This window comes from Uloborus diversus, unplaced genomic scaffold (assembly GCF_026930045.1).
Source record: "Uloborus diversus isolate 005 unplaced genomic scaffold, Udiv.v.3.1 scaffold_11, whole genome shotgun sequence".
NCBI classification, from domain to species: domain Eukaryota; kingdom Metazoa; phylum Arthropoda; class Arachnida; order Araneae; family Uloboridae; genus Uloborus; species Uloborus diversus.
The window spans coordinates 1,411,248-1,430,948 of record NW_026557765.1 but is presented as its reverse complement, the minus strand read 5'-3'; the positions used below and the strand labels follow the sequence as shown (position 1 = coordinate 1,430,948).

The following is a 19,701-nucleotide window of genomic DNA, read 5'->3' as shown; positions in this document are numbered from 1 at the left end:
AGTTATTTAATTATTAGCATCTATGCATCCATCTTTAGTAAATTGTGAAGGTAGCATTAAACGTAAAAAAAAACAGGCATGTGCATTTAACTATAAATTACTAGGTGAAAATTACCGCTATTTACTGCGTTACAAGCAAAGAAACAAAAAAGGTGAATACGAGGTAAATGTTTTTGAGCTTTTCTTTTATATATTGCCTTTTTTTTAAACACTTATTTTCTTCAAGCTAAAGATATTTACTATTTCTTGCAATAGAGTGTTTTGCTAACATCGTATTGAAGAAAAAAAATCATTACCTGCGTCGTAAAATATGATATGTACTGTTGTTAAAATTAACAACATGTTGTTAAAATAAAATTACACAGATGCTTAATTTAATTCATTAGGTATACATTCCATTAATCGTCATGTAAAAAATCCCTTAGGTCGTTTGACTGTGAATACTCTTGACAAAATTAAATTCCTTTTGCAGTTTCGCATCGAAGAGAGCTCAGGTGTTTCCATCTGGTGGAAACTGGGCATCAAATTTTCCTGTGACATTCACATCCGCGCCTTAAGGGTGGCATATGAATGACTGGATGCCATATCGTTGGTTCGCACTTGTTCCGCAAAAGGCTAAAGCCTCTAACACAGCCCCGTTAGAAAGAAAAAAATAATGATAAAATACGCCTTTTCCGATATTTAAATTTTTTTCGAACAGCTTTCACCCTTTTTAGGAATAGCGACTTCACTTGAGAACACCATTTATTTCTTGCTTCTCTTTTTTTTTCCAGCTAACTGAAATCACTGTGTCAGTTGGCTGAAGAAAGAAAATATATATATATATATATATATAAAATGGTTGCAACAAAGGAAGCCTCCGTCCCTCAAAGAGTTAATAGTTTGTTCAAGCTTTTAATTGATGATTAGGAATGATAATTAGAAAACGGATAAGATTGGAAATATCATTCTATTTCGTGTTATCAAAAGAATATTATAAATGTAAATAAATAAAAACCAATTCAAGCTTTTTAAATGAAACCTTGTTAATATTTTCGTTGAGAGAGTTGTGTGATTTTGCCTGAAATGTTGTTCAAATCGGACAGGGTTACCTTATGTAACATTCATATAGTTATACATTCGACTCCATAGATATAGATTTATTTATCCTCATACAAATAATGCCGATGATCGAGTAACCCGCGTGTTTCAACAATGAATTCGCACCACGGCATGATATGTAATTCGATAATATGTTTTGGTAATGTTTTACATGCAAGGAAAGGCTTTATTGTGACAAGGCTGAACTCGATCCGGTAACTTGAACAGTTTTACTGGTAAGACTGTGTCATATCAGAGGAATGAAGAAACGAAAACAATGAACGCTATCTACTGGAGTTTAGGGTTAATGCACTGGTGTTAGAGTTAAAATTTCAACTATCAAAATATCACCAAACAGGCAATTGCTTCGTTCAAATGAAGAAGAGTTGAAGCAATTTTCACCCGTCATGCCTTGACGGGTGACTTTCTAGTTTTCAAATAAAATGGCATAAGTACAAATGTACATATTTTGTTGAAATATATTACAAAGCTTTAATATTTTATTAAATTATCGCATGCATTTTCCAAGTAATTTCCAGAACAGTTTTCGTTTTCCGTTTTTCTTTTATTGTGCCCTTTTTATTAATAGAAAATATATCACTTATTTTCAGCAGGACAAAGGTTCACCCATATTTGGAAACTTTGTATGTGATAACCTTCAGTTTAATGTTAATTTACAAACTGACAATAATTAATTTATCACTTAACATAAACTTTTTGTTAACTAATTTTAACTAATGACTCTATTAATTTCAATTATTTAATTAATTTTAATTAATTATCATATTTTAATGATCAGTTTTAATTGGATTTATCTTAGTCTTGTGTAATTATCAGCTACTAATTCTGCTTTAGCATGCCTCCTCTTTTGAAGTTCGTGCACCCTTGGACCCCCCCCCCTTAACAAAGTTCTAGCTACGTGCCTGCTCGCGGTTTCGGACCCCTCAGTTTAAAAAGAAAATAAGTTGATAAAAACCAATGTCGAAAGAATTTCAGTGGTCCCCAGAACCTCTCCTCGCCCCCCCCCCTCCTAATATCATCGAAGATCGTGTAAAATTTAAATTTTTGGGCTTCAATTTTGAATAACTTCATAAGAGAACAGCCGAATCCACTCCCGCCATAACATAGAATTCCAATTTCGAAAATTTGCTGGAGGAAAGCACTCGAACCTCTCCCATTTTTTTAACATTCCCAAAGATGGTCTAAAACTGTGTTTTTAAATTAACAGTATCAAAAATTTTCTGGGAAAGTGCCCCGTCCCCTCCTCTCTCTCGGCATCATCAATGAAGAACGTTTTCAATCTCGTTTTTAGTGCTTCAATTTCGAAAATTTTCCAGGGTGAGCCTCCTGAAAACTCCTTTTCCTAACATCACTGCAGGTCAGCAAAAATTTCGTTTTTGGAACTTAACTTTGGAGTAACGCCGGTGCCCTAGTCTTTACCAAAAAAGGCTTCAATTTGAAAATTTTCTGGTGGATGGCCTCGGAAATCGGAATCTATCTCGACTTAAAATCACCAAAGATTTTCTAAAACTGCGTTTTCAGAGCTAATATTTTTTTAAAAATTTCAGAGGAGAGCCCCCGGAACCGCTCTTCATAGCATATACTCAAAGATAATTTAAAATTCTGTTTTTTTTTTGGATTTCCACTTCCGAAAAATTGCAACAGGAGAAACCCTGAACCTACGCTCCTCTAACATCACCAAATATTGCCTAAAATTGAGTTTTTAAGACTACAATTTCGAAAATTTTCCGGGGAGAGGCCCCCTGAACCCCCTATTTCAGACTTAATGTTAATCTTACCATTAAGTTTATATTGCCAATACTTTAATGACTCCCAGAAGCGAGAAAGCTAAGTCCACTTTCTCTCTTTGTATTGATACATGAGTATGGAAAAAAAAAAAAAAAATTACGGGGCTGCCAAACTCCTACCCGACCCATCCCACCAGGTTTTTGACCCTGGGGGTCGTCAGGGTATGGCAGTATAAAAAGGGGAATGTTTATGACAGGCCTCAATAATGTGTGTTTGTGTCGAGGGACCCATCACGTTCTAAGACGGCCCAAGTCTTTCACCCATGAACATCGCTAGATCAGTTTCATAAAACAGGGCGATTAAGTTACTTGTTATGCCTGCAGAAAAGGACATACTAAACAAGCAGTGTTATCATTACGGAAATATTTAATCAAGTTCCGGACATTATAAAAATACTTAAATGTACAATTACAATCACAAATTTCCCCAAAATAAGGTTTAGCTAATGCTATATCAATCTGTTCTGAGATTTATATGCGGGTGTACCCTTCTGCATATGAATCTGCCTTGTCCCATGGGCCATATTCAGATTATGTAGGCAAATAAAAAAAGTATTGCACTCTTTTTATATTCTTCAAATTATTGATAACTTGTCACATTTTCCTTAAAACTACATAAGCAGTATTTAAAGCAAGTAATAATTTCTGTGTAACAATAGGAAGACATTTTTTAAATAAAAAAATAATCTTGTAACTGTGTTGCAATGCACACACGTACATACAATACAACACACAACAGTGGCGCAACTAGAAAATAATTTTTAATGGTAGGGGGGGGGGGCACAATAGGAAAAAATCTCATCCATTTGATTGATTTGATTTGCTCATCAAATCTCTCTCAATTTTGAAACTTGTAGTTTTAAAAACGCAATTTTAGACGGTATTTGGTGGTACATGGGACTCTGCGGAAATTTGTAGAAAATGAAGCCTTAATACGCGATTACAGGCCATATTTGTTGACGTTAGGGTAGGGATGGAGCTCCGGGACTCTCCCCGATAGTTTTTTTTTCTTTTCTTTTCTTTTTTTTTTTTTTTGACAAATAAATAAATAGCAATCAATTCCTACTCCCACCTCCTCCAATTTTTCGAAATTGCAGTTCCGAAAACGCAATTGTAGACAAACATTGAAGATTTTTACGAGAAGGGGTTCTGGACCTCTCCCCTGGAATTTTTTTTCAAAATTGTTGTCCTAAAATCGGCCTGAAGAAAAAAAAATCGTATAATCCGCGGCGGCGTATAATCATCGGATAATACGATGCAAAAAAAAAATGAAGTTTTGATTTAACATAACAATTTTAGCAACTAAATTTAAAACGTGAAAAAAAAAAGAAATAACTTTTGAGGTATATTCAAAACTAATGTTTAAAAAAATCTCAAAAAAAAAAAAGATTTCTTCTCTAAATTGTCGTTACAGTACGCTAATTACTTGAAGACAAAGAGTCAAGGAAAAAGCAAAAGATCTAATCTTTTGCAAATGACGTTGTTTATTTTACATAGACTGAATCGTGTAAGAACATTCAAGCAATGTAAAATAAACAACCTACAGGCAGGGTATCGGTCTCGGCGAATTCTGCTGTAAATATTGAAGTTCAATGCGTTGGTGTTGAGAGTGTTGACTCACACACACACAGATAATCCGCATCTCATTTTACTTTTTTAACAGATAATCCGCGTAACATACGCTGGAAAATACGGTACAATCCTTTTTTCTTTTTAATTTCAAGCCCGTACGCACAAAAAAAAAAAAAAAAAATTAAATAAATTAAAGGTTATAAATAATTGTCTGGGGGCCCGGGCCCCCTCTGGCCCCTCCCACGAGTCGCCAGTGATGAACACACATGCAAGGGCCTAAAAATGCGCTTTTCGGTCTTTAACTTCGAAAAATTTTACTATGACCCCCCCCCCCCTCCTCCCCTTCCATGAAAAATTTATCGCTACGCCACTGCGCGTTCGCTTCTCGCCAAGACAGGACAGGGTGCTCTGCCTGGAAGAAAATCGAGTAGCGAAAAACTATTGAACATAAACGCTTTTGAGAGAGCAGAAGGAGAGAGAAAGTTGGAAAAGAGGAAAATAACTGTTGATAACGAAAGGAAAGTTCATTGTTAAAAATACCAAGTAATTTCCTTATCTTTCTTTTCATTATTTCCTCAATTTCAATTTAAAGAAGAAATGAGCTTTTTGAAGATTCATTAAAACACATGTCGTAGAAACAGGTTTTGATCGTATTATTATATCCGCTATTTACATCAGTTTTCCTGAACACAAACACAATAACAGCAAAATATTCGAAATTTAAAAGAGAATCCTTTTCACAAAGCTCTGTTAAAAAGAAGAGGATGGAGATGATGCAGGTAAATTAAAGCAACATATTCGGGGCAGCTGCCCTGTCTTTCAAAAGAGAAAATAATTTAAATAAAAAAATAAAAATAAAAATAATAATAATAATAATAATAAAATGTGGGGGGGGGGGGGAAACCAAGAAGTTCAAAAAAAAAAAAAAGAAGACGAAGAAGATGATGAATTGACATTTCTTTCAATTTCCAAACTTATCGATGAGTTCGGGTCAAGTAACTTTGCCTTTGATTTTGAAAGTGTCTGCGTATTTGAGAAGGGAAAAGTATTGGTGCTTAGTTGGCTTACCATCGCAATACCGTTTTGAACAGGGGCGGCTCCAGGGCTGCGCAGTCCGTGCAGCCGCACAGGGCCCTGAATCTAGAGGGCCCCTGTCCGACTTGTATTATTACCAAGGGTTCCCACCAGGGGGGAGGGTTCATGGCGCAGACTGCGGCACTGAAATTTTTAAAAGGGGTTGTTTTGACGGGCATTTCTCATTTTTGGAGGAGAGGGGGGGGGGGGCTCTTACTTTTGGAGGCGGGATTCCGTAATTTTGAACAGGGGCGTGCGCCCTAGCCTTTAGGGGGGATAGGCACCCCTGTTATTATAAATGACTTTTTGAGCAATCACATTGCTGATTGTTCTCATTTGACTGTTTTGAATTCCTATGATTTTATTCCCCCCCCCCCCCGCCTCCCTCTGCAGCACCACCGTCGACCGGCCTCACGATGCTGCTCCTCTAGCGAAAACCGTCTGCCCTATATCCTACTCACACACGCATACATATACACACCTACACATACACACACACATATACACGCTCACGCGCGCGCACCCACACACACACGCGCACACACGTATACATACACACTCACACGCGCACACACACACGCGCACGCGCACACACGTACACATACACACCTACACAAACACACACATGCACACACATACGCACACACAATCACACAAACATACACACACGCACGCACGCACACACACACTCATGCTTGAACACAGACACAAACACACACACCTACGCACACACACTCGTGATTGCGAAAAATATAATTTGAATACAAGATGTCAAAATTCAAATTTTTTCCCCCTTCGATTTTTCGTTATTTATTTATTTATTTATTTTTTTACGTCTTTACAGAACAAGCTTGACCTAGGTCAAAGCTCTATTGAACGTAGGGCCGCATAAAACTGCCGAACAAGAACGAACAGGGTTTGTTGACAGCCCAGTAAGCCCCCTCCACCCCTGCAACAAATACTACTTCGATGTGCACCGCCCCCTCAGGTGTCAGACCCTTAGTTTCTGCGGTCTTTCGTTGGCCCTGGGGATGAATCTCAGATGTTGTTTAAGGGGGGGGGGGGTCGAGAGTATTTTGGTCTCTGTCTTGAAATTTGACAGTTTAGATATCTTCTAAAACAGGGATTCTCAACCTCTCTATATTTCTCTTTACATTCATGTATCACTTATTGTAATAATGACTGCAGCGGTTTCGAAAATATGATTTTTTTGAAATCGAATCCATCGTTTGTGCTCACCCTGTACTTCCTACAAAAGGGGGGGGGGGAGGATAGAAGGTCAATGTGACTTTTCAAAAATGTCCTTTTCCGGCAAATTTTGTCAAACGATTCGGTGAATTATCAGCATTCGGCAAAATTTGGAATTGCCCTCCCAAAAATCTTTAACTTCGAGGCGCCCCTGCCTATAAAGAAGCAAAAGGAAAGGGACTTACCTGGGGCACAACACGTGGTATTCGAATCCGATTCGATCTGCTCACTTCCAGCAACGATATCCTCTCCATGCAAGGGGACTTCTTGCAAATGGTCTTCCTTGTCATCCTGTGATGCCATGGCACCAAACAAAAGAGATTTCGCGATCACAGAATCCTCAATTTGAAATGATCGAAGACGAGTTAGTTTTAAAAGTAAGCAGAGAGAAGTGACCCGACCCGTCCTTGACTTCCCGCCGCGAGGGAAGAGAAAAGGGTTGTTTTGACCGGAGGATCAGAAACTCGCTAGGAATACGCTCGTGCGACGTCGCGAAATAGGTCGTTTTGGTTTACCGAACAGAATGTGTTATGGAGAATGATGAGATGAATAATGCATGGCGAAGAAAGTTTCGGATGTTACGCATTCTTATTAAGTTACGGAAAAAATGAAAATGCGCTTTTATTTTTTTAAATTTTAATGAGTTTTTTTTTTTTTTTTTTTTGAAATTAGGACCGGGCTAAAACAAGTGTAAAGTGAAATCACATACAGTAGAGTCTCGAAAATCCGAGGTAATTGGGGCTGACGCCACCTCGGATTACTGAAAACTCGGATTATCCGGAAAAATCTTATCCTTTGCAATTTTTCACTATTTGGACTACAAAAGGGCGTACATATCTTTCAGTTCCCAGTACAAAGTATACAGGGAATATTGTAGGGATGAAAAGATTTCACCTATTTTTCCATTTTAGTAACCGATAACTCTTATTTTCAAAAGTGATTCAAGATGTCTACTAAACTCGTGAGCAACTAAAAAATCCAACTAGTCTACCCCCGAGTTCATTTCAATTAGTTTCGTTGAATTATTTCGACTTTAGTCAATTTAAAATTTCACGTCTCTCAAAGAGTGCTAGCTGGGGACACAGCCGTTCCAATCGTTCTTTATGACTTCACTGTATAAGCAGTTAAAGAAGTTTTATAATAAGTAAAAACCATTAATTTGTTGATGACAGAAATCATCTTTAGCTATTAAAAGTGTTTGTTACTAATAGGCGTACAAGAAAGAACCTAATATAATTTACACACCAGATCGTTTTCTTTTACTCTAAAAATGTGTAAGGAACTAAAGTGTAAAGAAAATTAGTAAGGAATATCGTTACTAAATTTTTCGCTGCCTTTTCTTTTAAGACATCTAAAAAGGGAATATGCCAAAATATGTGTTTTTCCAAAATGTAGTTGCTCCATCAAAAAAACGGAGGGAAAAAAATCATTCCTACTAGCGAGGGAAAGAATCAAACTTTTTGATAGCTCGAATTAAGCGGAACCTCGGACTTTTGAGACTCGGATTTTCGAGATTCTACTGTAATTAGGTTTTCCCAAGTAAGGCCATTAGTATTTCTTAAATTTTGCTTTCCTTGATTAAATACTGTAAATATTTTTCCTAATAGTAAAATACGCATCAACTTTAAAATTGCAAATGGGAAACCCACTTTTTAGCTTATTTTTATGTAAACGAAAGGGACACTTTTTTTTTTTTCTTTTTTTTTAAACAATATTTTCAATTTCACAGAGCAAAAGTGTCTACATGATTGAATATTCTTTTCTTCAGAACAATCGCCATGTTTCAAAGAAAGCTCTTTCAGATGAAGAGTATGTATGATATGCATACAAATCATACATACAATTACATTGAAGTGTTTGTAACAGTGGCGCACACAGGAATTTTGCAAGGGGAGGGTCCAAGATCGAAAACTTCATTCTCATATCATACCCCAATACGCCATCAAACATATTGACTTGATTTCTTCGATTCGCGGGAACGAGAAACGATAAAAAATAAACTAATGAATAAATAATTAGCATTATATTTAATGAAATATACTTAAATATATGACCAGAGAGCAAAATAATTTATGCTTTTACTTTTCTCATAATTAAACTAGTATGTTGTGGCCATCACGAAACTTTCTTCTATATCTTTCGTATAATTATGATCCCTCCCCATGCTTGACGAGGTAGCAATATTCCCAACAAAAAAAAATTACACACGCCAAAACTTAACGACCATCCTAATTCCCGATTTATCTCAAAAGCAAAGCAAAGAATGAAAATTGATAATTATTTTAAAAGCCTTGCTTAAAATAATAAAACATTTATTTGTTAACAAACACGAGATGGTAACAGTTAAAAATTTTAAATCATTGAGATAATATATTCAGTAAGTTACCGCCCTAGGGTTAAGGCAGAAACACATGAAATACACCACCAACTGAGTCGAATCCAGCCGAGGACAGCAGTTTCGTGCTTATTAGCACTCATCAGCCCGGCATAGGAGTGACTGAGCTGGAGGTGGAAAACCTCTGCGAGAGTTTCTGCGAGAATTCTTTCTCTGCGAGAGAGTCTGCTAAGAGTTTTCCATCTCCAGCTCAGTCACTCCCATGCCGGGCTGATGAGTGCTAATAAGCACGAAACTCAGTCCTCGGCTGGAATTGACTCAACTGGTGGTGTATTTCATGCATTGAGATAATATTTCCGATCATTTCCATGCAATTAAAATCACGAGATAAACGCAGACGACACTCCATTACGATTTATATTTCTTATTGTTGCAATTATAAAGCTATTTTTATTCACACAAATAAAAAAAATCAGCCCCCCCCCCTACCCTTATGGAGCGATTGGCGCCAAAATTGAATCAACGCCTTTTTAATTATGGATTCATATTCATTCCAAATTTCATCCAGAACGTAGCATTACTTCTTGAGATATTGTACTCACAATGGGAAAAAAAGAACGTTCGATTGCGCTACCCCCTTTTCAGCTGCTGACGCCAATATAGAATCGTTTCTTATACCCTCTAAGGGCTACTAGTCGATAAATTTTTGTTTGATTACGTTCATTATTTCTTGAGATACAGGACAATTGACGACAGAAAACGTTCTATAGCTCAACCCCCGTTTGCGCTATTGACCCCAAAATTGAATCAGGACCTGTACCTGTTAGAGGCAACATATGGACCAAATTTTGTTTGATTCTGCCAGTTACTTCCGGGGGATAGCAGTCACGCAAAACTCAAAAAACGTCCCATTGCTCCACCCCCTTGGAGGAATTCGCGCCAAAAAGCAATGGGCACAAGTTCACATAGGGGCACATACGTGTACCAAATTTCATTCGATTTCATGCGGTAGTTTTTGCTGTAGAGCGGCCACAAAAAACTGGTCACACACATACGTGACACACACAGACAGACAGACATTTTCCAAAAATGGTCGAAATGGACTCAGCACACCTCAAAACGTTCGAATCCATCAAAATTCGAAATTCGAAAATTTGCACGAATCCAATACTTTCTTCTATATATTAAATATAGAAGAAAGTAAAAATGGATTCAAGTTCATACAATCTCATTTCTCTGATCTCTCAGTAATCTGCAATTACAAAACTAAAAACATGGTTATTGCAGTGCATTCATTTATAATCACCATTCTGCTTCTTATAAGCAATTCGTTATGAGAAAAGTGCACAATATTTTAAACTAGTATGTTGTGGCCATCACGAAACTTTCTTCTATATCTTTCTTGTGAATTCTGATCAATCCCTATGCTTGAAAAGAATGCAATGTTCCCAGCAAAAAAAAAAAAAAACTTGACGACCGTCCGAATTCCTGAATTCCCGCAAAAGCAAAGCAAAGAACGACTTGAAAGTTATTTTAAAAGCCTTGCTTGAATTAATTAGATGTTTTATTTGTTAACAAACATAAAATGGCAACAGTTATTAATTTTAAATCATTGCGATAACATTTCCGATTATCTCCCGAAAATTAAAATCACGTGAAATAAGCAGACGAGAATATTGTAATTTATCTTTCTTATTGTTGCATTTATAAAGCTATTTTTATTAACACAAAAAAAAATCAGACCCCCATGGAGCGATTGGCGCCAAAATTGAAACAACGCCTATTTACAAATAGATTCACATTTATTCCAAATTTCATCCAGAACGTAGCATTACTTCTTGAGAAATGGCACTCACAATGAAAAAAAAGAACATTCGATTGCGCCACCCCCTTTTCAGCTTTTGACACCAAAATAAAATCAGCTCTTATACCCACTAAGGTCTACTTGCCGATAAATTTTTCTTTCATTCCGTTCATTATTTCTTGAGATACAGCAGTCACAATTGACGACAAAAAACGTTCTATAGCTCAACCCCCGTTTGAGTTATTGCCACCAAAATTGAATCAGCACCTGTTCCTGTTAATGGCAACATATGGTCCAAATTTTGTTTGATTCCGCCAGTTACTTCCTGAGGAATAGCAAGCACGCGTAACTCAAAAAACGTCCCATTGCTCCACCCCCCTTGGAGGAATTCGCGCCAAAAACCAATGGGCACAAGTTCACATAGGGGCACATATGTGTACCAAATTTCGCTCGATTTCGTGCGGTAGTTTTTGCTGTAGAGCGGCCACAAAAAACTGGTCACACACAGACGTGACACACACACATACATACACACACACATACATACACACACACAGACAGACAGACATTTTCCAAAAATAGTCGAAATGGACTCAGCACACCTCAAAACGTTCGAATCCGTCAAAATTCGAAATTCGAAAATTTGCACGAATCCAATACTTTCTTCTATATATTAGATATAGAAGAAAGTAAAAATCTTTTAACATGAGGATTTTACTTTTTCACATATTAGAACTGAAGTTATTGTTACCTTTGTTTCAAATTATTCTACGTACAAAATACAATATAATCGTAATCAATAAGGAAAAAAAAGCAAGACCTATGGGAGGGGTCCGCCCCTCTCCTTGGACCCCTCCCTTGTGTGCGCCACTGGTTTGTAACCTATACTGTGCCATTGGGGTCGTTTCCAAAATTTTAAAAGTATTTTTTTCTGAAAGAGCATGCTTAAAAACATTGGATTTCACCATTTTTACTTTCTTCTATATCTAATATATAGAAGAAAGTATTGGATTCGTGCAAATTTTCGAATTTCGAATTTTGACGGATTCGAACGTTTTGAGGTGTGCTGAGTCCATTTCGACCATTTTTGGAAAATGTCTGTCTGTCTGTGTGTGTGTGTATGTGTGTGTGTGTGTGTATGTGTGTCACGTCTGTGTGTGACCAGTTTTTTGTGGCCGCTCTACAACAAAAACTACCGCATGAAATCGAACGAAATTTAGTACACGTATGTGCCCCTATGTGAACTTGTGCCCATTGGTTTTTGGCGCGAATTCCTCCAAGGGGGGTGGAGCAATGGGACGTTTTTCGAGTTACGCGTGCTTGCTATTCCTCAGGAAGTAACTGGCGGAATCAAACAAAATTTGGTCCATATATTGCCATTAACAGGAACAGGTGCTGATTCAATTTTGGTGTCAATAACTCAAACGGGGGTTGAGCTATAGAACGTTTTTTGTCGTCAATTGTGACTGCTGTATCTCAAGAAATAATGAACGGAATGAAAGAAAAATTTATCGGCAAGTAGCCCTTAGTGGGTATAAGAACTGATTTTATTTTTGTGTCGACAGCTAAAAAGGAGGTAGCGCAATCACCCGTTCTTTTTTTCCATTGTGAGTGCCCTATCTCAAGAAGTAATGCTACGTTCTGGTTGAAATTTGGAATATATGTGAATCCATATGTAAACAGGCTTTGGTTCAATTTTGACGCCGATCGCTCCATGAGGTGTTGATTTTTTTTTTTTTGCGAATAAAAATATTTTTATTAATGCAGCAATAAGAAAGATAAATCGTAATAGATTGTCATCTGCGTATTTCTCGTGATTTTAATTGAATGGAAATGATCGGAAATATTATCTCAATGATTTAAAATTTTTAACTGTTGCCATCTTATGTTTGTTAACAAATAAAATATTTGTAATTAATTCAAGCAAGGCTTTTAAAGTAACTTTCAATTTTCGCTCTTTGTTTTGTTTTTACAATAATTCAGACATTGGGATGGTAGTCAAGTTTTTGCATGTGTAATTTTGTTTTTGTTAGGAATATTGCTTCCTCGTCAAGCATGGGGAGGGATCAGAAAAAGGAAAAATATAGAAGAAAGTTTCGTAATGGCCACAACATACTAGTTTAAATAATTCAACGCGCAACATTCGACGCGCCAAAATACGTCACTTGTGACGTCATAAAGGCCACGCCTCATTTTCAAAATCGGACATGGTAAAAAATGGTTTTCTAATGTTTCTTAATCTTAATTTCATGGTTTCTTAATGTTTGGTAGCAACAGAATACCGTAGGAGATTTTCTTCAATGGGGTCGTTTCCAATATTTTAAAAGTATTTTTTCTGAAAGAACATGCTTAAAAACATATTATCTAACCATTTTTTAAATAATTTCTTCAAGTTTAATATTTTTAAAAAATTACTTTAATCGGTGCGCTTTCATTGTTTACGTTTCTGTCGTGTGACATCACAAATGATGAAATGCCATTCTGTGTTGCCATTCCCAGAGCAAAATATTTAATTCGCATCTTTAGTCACGTGTATAGGCAACGATAGGGTTGATAGTAAGCGTAGAGCACGATATTTAATTCGCTACTTGATTATCATAACGTGGAAACGTGGTAGAAAGATGCGCCAAATCGCATCATTTCTGACGTCATAAAGACCACGCCTTGTTTTCAAAGTCGGACATTTAAAAAATTAGTTAAAAAATAACTGTTGGGAAAGTCAAAGTATTTTCTGGGGTCCATGTTATTTTTGTTACTCGTTCTATCAGTTTCAGTGACTAAAAGTAGTACTTTTGACTGAAGGAAACAACCCCATTTAAATTGCACAGTAGTACTGTGAAAATACGAAAATATTTTTTCAGCAATTATATAACCGTGCTAACCGTAAAACTTTAAATTTTTATTGCACGTACTGCATGGAAGAGGAAAAATCCATAAGACTACACAGTACAAAGTCCCTATAGTTTAAAAAAAGTAAGGGAAAAAGAAATCGTGAAATTGTGTCGGTGGTTGTCAGGTTGTCCCGGGTTCAGTTGACCCCATAACACCTATAGTCTTAAAATTTGGTACAAAATTATTTCGGACCCCGGGAGTTTGCACCTCGAAGTTTTTTCTTCTCCTTAAACTTCGAATTAGTTTTTTTTTTTTTTGAAAATAACTTTTTAAGGTAAAATTTAATATAAAATGCCTAAAATAAGGACATAAAAGATTTCTCACACCCCATAACATTCTATGCCGTGTGAAAGGTTTTTTCTGCACAGGATGAAGTTTGTTATAGTTTTCTCAATTAATTAGAACAGGATACATAAGGGTTTCTAATTTAGCAAAAATTCTAGGCTAAAATCAGTTCAAGCACGTGGAAGACTTGACATGTCTTTAAAAGTGTTTCGCTGCAAAAAATTATATGCTAATATTTTGAAAAATGAACTAGAAAAAACCACCACTTATGTTTCCTCCAAACTTAATGAATCCTCCATCATCAAAAAATTTGCTGCTGCTTACAAACTTTTTAAATTGCCACGTCCCGATTCTGTTAACTTACCTTACTTATATGCAATTCCAAAATTTCATAAAACACCTGTTGGATTTCGCTTTATTTGCTCTGCCACCAACACCATTGGAAAAAATCTGAGTGTAAAGCTTGAACAGTTTCTCAAAAAAATTCTTGAACAACTTAAACTTCAACAAATGAATTGGTTCTGGATTGTTAATAATAGTGTTGAAGTCATCAATTTACTTAATATGCTTGATATAAATCACTTAGAAACTTTTGATTTTGAAAACCTCTTCACCAATATCCCACTCATTGAATTTTTTTCCTCTGTTTCAGAACTTTTTAATTCAGTCAAGGATTCCCTTGATTTTAATGAATTGTTTTTTCTTGGTCTTTTTAAATTTTGTATTTTCAATAATTTTTTCAAAAATGGTAATTCATGTTTTCTTCAAATTAATGGCATAGCAATGGGAGCTAATTTTAGCTCTACATTAGCCAACCTTTTTCTTTTATATTATGAACGAAAATATTTAATTGACAATCCTTCCTCTACACCTCTTTGTTGCAGATACATTGATGACCTTTTGTGCATAAATTTTCCTAATTTTTCTGAACTCAGCAAAACTATTTATCATAGTTCATTAACGCTCAAAAAGACCAATTCTAATCATAATAGCTTTAATTTCTTGGATATCAACATTGACTCAAATTGTTCCACTACAATCTATGATAAAAGACGTGAATTCAATTTCACAGTTAACAGTTTACAAGATTTCTCCTCCTGCCTAAGTCAAAAGGTTTTTATTGGCATTATTGTTTCGCAAGCTATCAGAATTAAAAGAATTTGCAATACCATTTCTGCATTTAAGCAAGAAATTTCAGTACTCAAAAACTTACTTTTTTATAATAACTTCCCTAAAAATCTAGTTGAAAACATCTGCTTAAGTATAGCCTTCGATGAACATTTCGCTTCTTTTGAAACTGTTTAACTGTGTAAATGTATGATACAACCGTGACAAACCATTTTTTTTTATGAATCACCGTGGTGGATAAGTTTTACATGTGCGAAACAGGCGACCTGGTATGTCTTTGGACCGATTTCCGGATGTGTTTTTATATTTTTAATGTTTTGTTGACGAATGGATTGGCTTTTTTATCAGGCTGAGCAATGGACAGGATTTGTTTACGCGGATTTCAAGGTAAGACAATTTTGTTATTGGCAGCTACTGTCCCGTGGAAGGCTAATTATCGGAACTTGTTTTCCTAATTAGTCGAAGCGAAACCCCCTGCTTTTAGTTTTAGGTTTGAGCTCTAGTTTATTGTTTTTAGTTTAGCAAGTGGTACGTTTGCCCATTGTTACTCTATATTACATGTACTGGAGCTTAAGCATTCTCTTCTAGTTTATAGTTAAAATTTTGGTCTTTTGACCATAATTAATGAATCCTCCACGGCTGATGAGCTCTGGATTCACTCTTTTTCTATTCCTACTTAATAGCTGTTTGCATTTTTCCTTTTTATCATCATTTGTTATTTATAATTTGTTTAATATTTGTAATTCTGTTTGCTTAATTTTATATTTACTTGGCTTTTTAGTTTTGCTGCGTTGCGCATCTATGGGCTCTTGGTGTGGTCTTTTCAATATTTTTCACTTTTATTATCATATATATATATATATATATATATATATATATATATATAAGGGTCTTAGAACACACAACCGGGTAAAAGCATTAAAATCATCAAATAATCGACGCAGGTGGCATTGAGCCACCGTAGATGGCGATGGGGGGGAGGGGTTGGCGAGCGAAACGAGGAGGGGGCGGGGCCCCCTCATCAATTCATTAAAAACAACAAATGTTCCACTGAAATAAAAAATTATAAGAGTAAAAATGGCTACTGTAATTCCAACAATGGGAAATTTTGAGCCAACTTGCCATGTTTCATGTTATGATAGTTTCCAAATGAAATCCTTTTACTAAAACATAGAGCCTGATTTATAAACCCAAGTTTGACCGAAAGTGAAAAGTTTTGAACTTGCGTATGTGATACGATACGGGATTCGGGATACACATTCTGACCAAAGGCTACGAAACATCAACTTACATACCCATTGAATACGAACAGCTTTCAAGGTTGAGAAGGTAACATGAATCGTTCTACTAAAATTACGATTGAAAACATTTACATTCAAAAGCCAACTTTCTTGAAGATATTTGTTAAAAGAAATAACGAGCTCATTATAACCGAGTGCTCGTAAAAAACGAGTTCGGGAAAAAATCATAAAAATCCATCAAGTCGTTTTTTTTCTCCTTTTTAATCTCTGTGTAATACCAAAGAGTTGAATAATTTGCTTTGAACTGTCTGATTATCTGTTTCTTTTTAACCCCCGGCACACAATGGAAGGGGGATATAAGTTTGACGTGTCTGTGTGTGTGTGCAGGGCCGTCGAGAGGGGGGGGGGGCAGGCCTATGCATTGCACAGGGGCCCGCGAAGCGGGCCTAAGATAAAGATAAATCCCCCCCCCCTTAAAAAAACTATTTAGTTTGAAGGAAGTTTTTCTCCTAGAGTTAAGATTAATAGTTAAGATTATTAGTTTTCAATCGTTGTGAATTCAGTGAAAGTGATCAGGCTCGATCACTTATACGATCAAGTATTAAAATGTCAGAGATTGGAAAGTACAAATGAACTGCTTTGAATAATTTTAATTGTTCTAGAGGCCTTGAAAATAATTTAAAAAGTTTCTGATACTGCTTGAAAAGTGCTTCAATTTTATTTCCCATCAGTTGTATAAAGTATATTTGTCCAAATGGTTAGGCTGTTATTTCCACCATTTCTTTTAAAACATATTTTAATCTTGATCGTTTTTCAGTTAATTCAGTGTTCCGTTTGTTGGTGAGTTGATAAGAGATGATAGAAAACTAATTATACCGATAGTCGATGTGAGCAAGTGACAATGCGTCATCGTTTCTCCCTCGTCGCTCTTCCTCTCTGTCGATTAATATCTACGATTTGTCGAACCACGAGCAGTTTGTGTTTTGTATTGTCTTAGTTTGCAAAAGAGTAAAGTTTAAGAAATTTTTTGTTTTCCTTTTTTCTTTCCTCATGTTTTTGTAGTTCCTATTATCCCGTATAAGGCCTCAAAATGCAGAAATTTTTAGTGTTTTTTTCAAAAAATTTCCCGGGGGGAGAAACCCCCGGACCCCCTAAAGTTGGAAATATTCTACCCTCAACCCAAAGGAGATCCCTGCATCACTCTCCTGATATCCCTCCTCCTCCAAAAAAGTAAAAAATCGCAAATAAATTTTAAATATTTATGTGAAAACGGTGCCTAATAAAAATAGGAGGTTAAAAATTTAGTAAAAAGTTAGGGGCCCTGAAGAAAGTTGCATAGGGGCCCATAAATCCTGTCGGCGGCCCTGTGTGTGTGTACGTGTGTGTGTCTGTCTGTGGCACTCTAGCGCCTAAACGGATGGACCGATTTGAAAAAAAAAAAAAAAATGTTCGGAAGGAGAGTTGATCGAGAGTGTTCTTAGCTAGGTTGCATCTTTGGATGACATTAATTAACGAAGATATTAATTAAAAACCTCTACAAGGTTTTTCGAGATTTTTTTAGAGAAAACATAGTTAAAAATTTTAAAATTTATTACCAAAATAAAGAGAATTTTTTTTTGCGCGTCTGATAGAATGTGTTTGGAACTTCCATGTTTCATAGAATTCGAATTATAACCTTTTTTCAAAGCAGATTTCAATAACGGCTAATGCAACATTCACATTGCGTCCGCACATCCGTCACCGACGTATACTTTTCTTCCTAAATCAGTTTTTGCCCGGCGTTGCCATGACAGCAAGCCGTATTGTGCAAGACCCGTCGACGTGCCAGATATCTGACGGCTCTGACGTCCGTGGGAGTCGCATTTCATTGGTCTCCACGAGATGAGCGCGCTCTCGCTATTAGGTGCGATAACGACATGTGCTTTACGCGCGTTCGAATGTATGAATGCTTTCCCCTGTTCGGAAAACGTAAGTGTGTCCGCTTGACGCGGCGAACGCGATGTGCGGACGCTGTTTGAATGTTGCATAAGCCTTTATTCACGCGATTGATAACGAATTCATTGTTGGACGACAAGGAAATCAAAAGCAATGATTTAAAATTTTTATCTGTTGCCAGTTCCTATTTAATCTTTACTAATAATAAAGCTCAAAGTCTCTCTGTCTGGAGGATGTCTGGATCTCTCTGACGCGCATAGCGCCTAGACCGTTCAGCCGATTTTCATAAAATTTGGCACAAAGTTAGTTTGTAGCATGGGAATGTGCACCTCGAAGCGATTTTTCGAAAATTCGATTTTGTTCTTTTTCTATTTCAATTTTAAGAACATTTTCCGGAGCAAAATTATCATAAGACGGACGAGTAAATTACGAAATTATCACGACGTGGAATGGGAGAGCGAATGAACATAGCCAATTGGCGAGAAATTCGGCATCCATTATTTGTAAATATACAAGCGAGCCGAATGACCTTTTAATTTTCAACTACGGGCAAAGCCGTGCGGGTACCACGAGTAGCAAATAAAATACTTGACATTGATCTTTAATAAAAAGGCTTTTGAAAGGATTTTCAATTTTCCCCTCTTGATTCTACAGTTGCGACTCAGTCGGTTTTTTTTTTTAATTTTTAATTTTATCGTTGCTTGTTGAAGAATACACATGCACACACATATACATAATTTTAAAATGCTTCTTTACACCACAAATTTAAAAAGTTGCTGTCAGTGCTTGTTCTCGGTTGACTTCGAAATGTTAAAGAAAATTTTCTCAAAAAAGAATAAATTTAGCTGGAAATCAACAGAAATTTTATGAATCACAGAAAAATTGCTCGCTTTAAGCGGGGTTTGTTCGTTAAAAGCGAGTTATTCTCCCATAGATTTAACATTGAACCTACCAAATATCTCTGACTTCCTCGCTAAATCCGGGCTCTCGTTAAATCAGGGCTCGTTTTAAGCGAGTTCAACTGTATAAAGAGTGAGAAAAATTACCTACCCATTTAGCCCTGAAAGTGCGATTCACCAGCAGAAAGTGACTCAACACCTTCCCCTTCTAACGTTACTTCGCAGGTTTCAGTTTCAGAAAGCCTCCACGCGCGAGAGAAGAGAATACAGAAAGGAAACTAATTGAATTAGGCTAGGAGCCAAATCCTTCATTTATTTGGTCAATATTTCCTTTTCGTGGCAAAAAATATCTTTAACTATGACGCCATAGTTTTTGCTGTGAAATGAAAATTACGGGCCT

The 19,701-nt window shown here is 36.4% G+C and overlaps 1 protein-coding gene across 2 annotated transcripts in view; it reads right to left on the bottom strand.

The window, feature by feature from the left end:
- LOC129232128 (retinol dehydrogenase 13-like) overlaps window positions 1–19,539 on the bottom strand; it is a 60,521-nt gene extending 40,982 nt beyond the window's left edge. Inside the window, exon 1 of one of the 2 annotated variants that reach the window (XM_054866368.1) lies at window positions 19,453–19,539. In XM_054866368.1, coding sequence (XP_054722343.1) covers window positions 19,453–19,456 — 4 coding nt within the window. In that variant the 5' untranslated portion in view covers window positions 19,457–19,539. Of the gene's footprint in view, window positions 1–6,967; window positions 7,135–19,452 lie in introns of those variants that run through there. The other variant, XM_054866366.1, reaches the window with a different exon arrangement.
- Window positions 19,540–19,701: the final 162 nt, after the last annotated feature.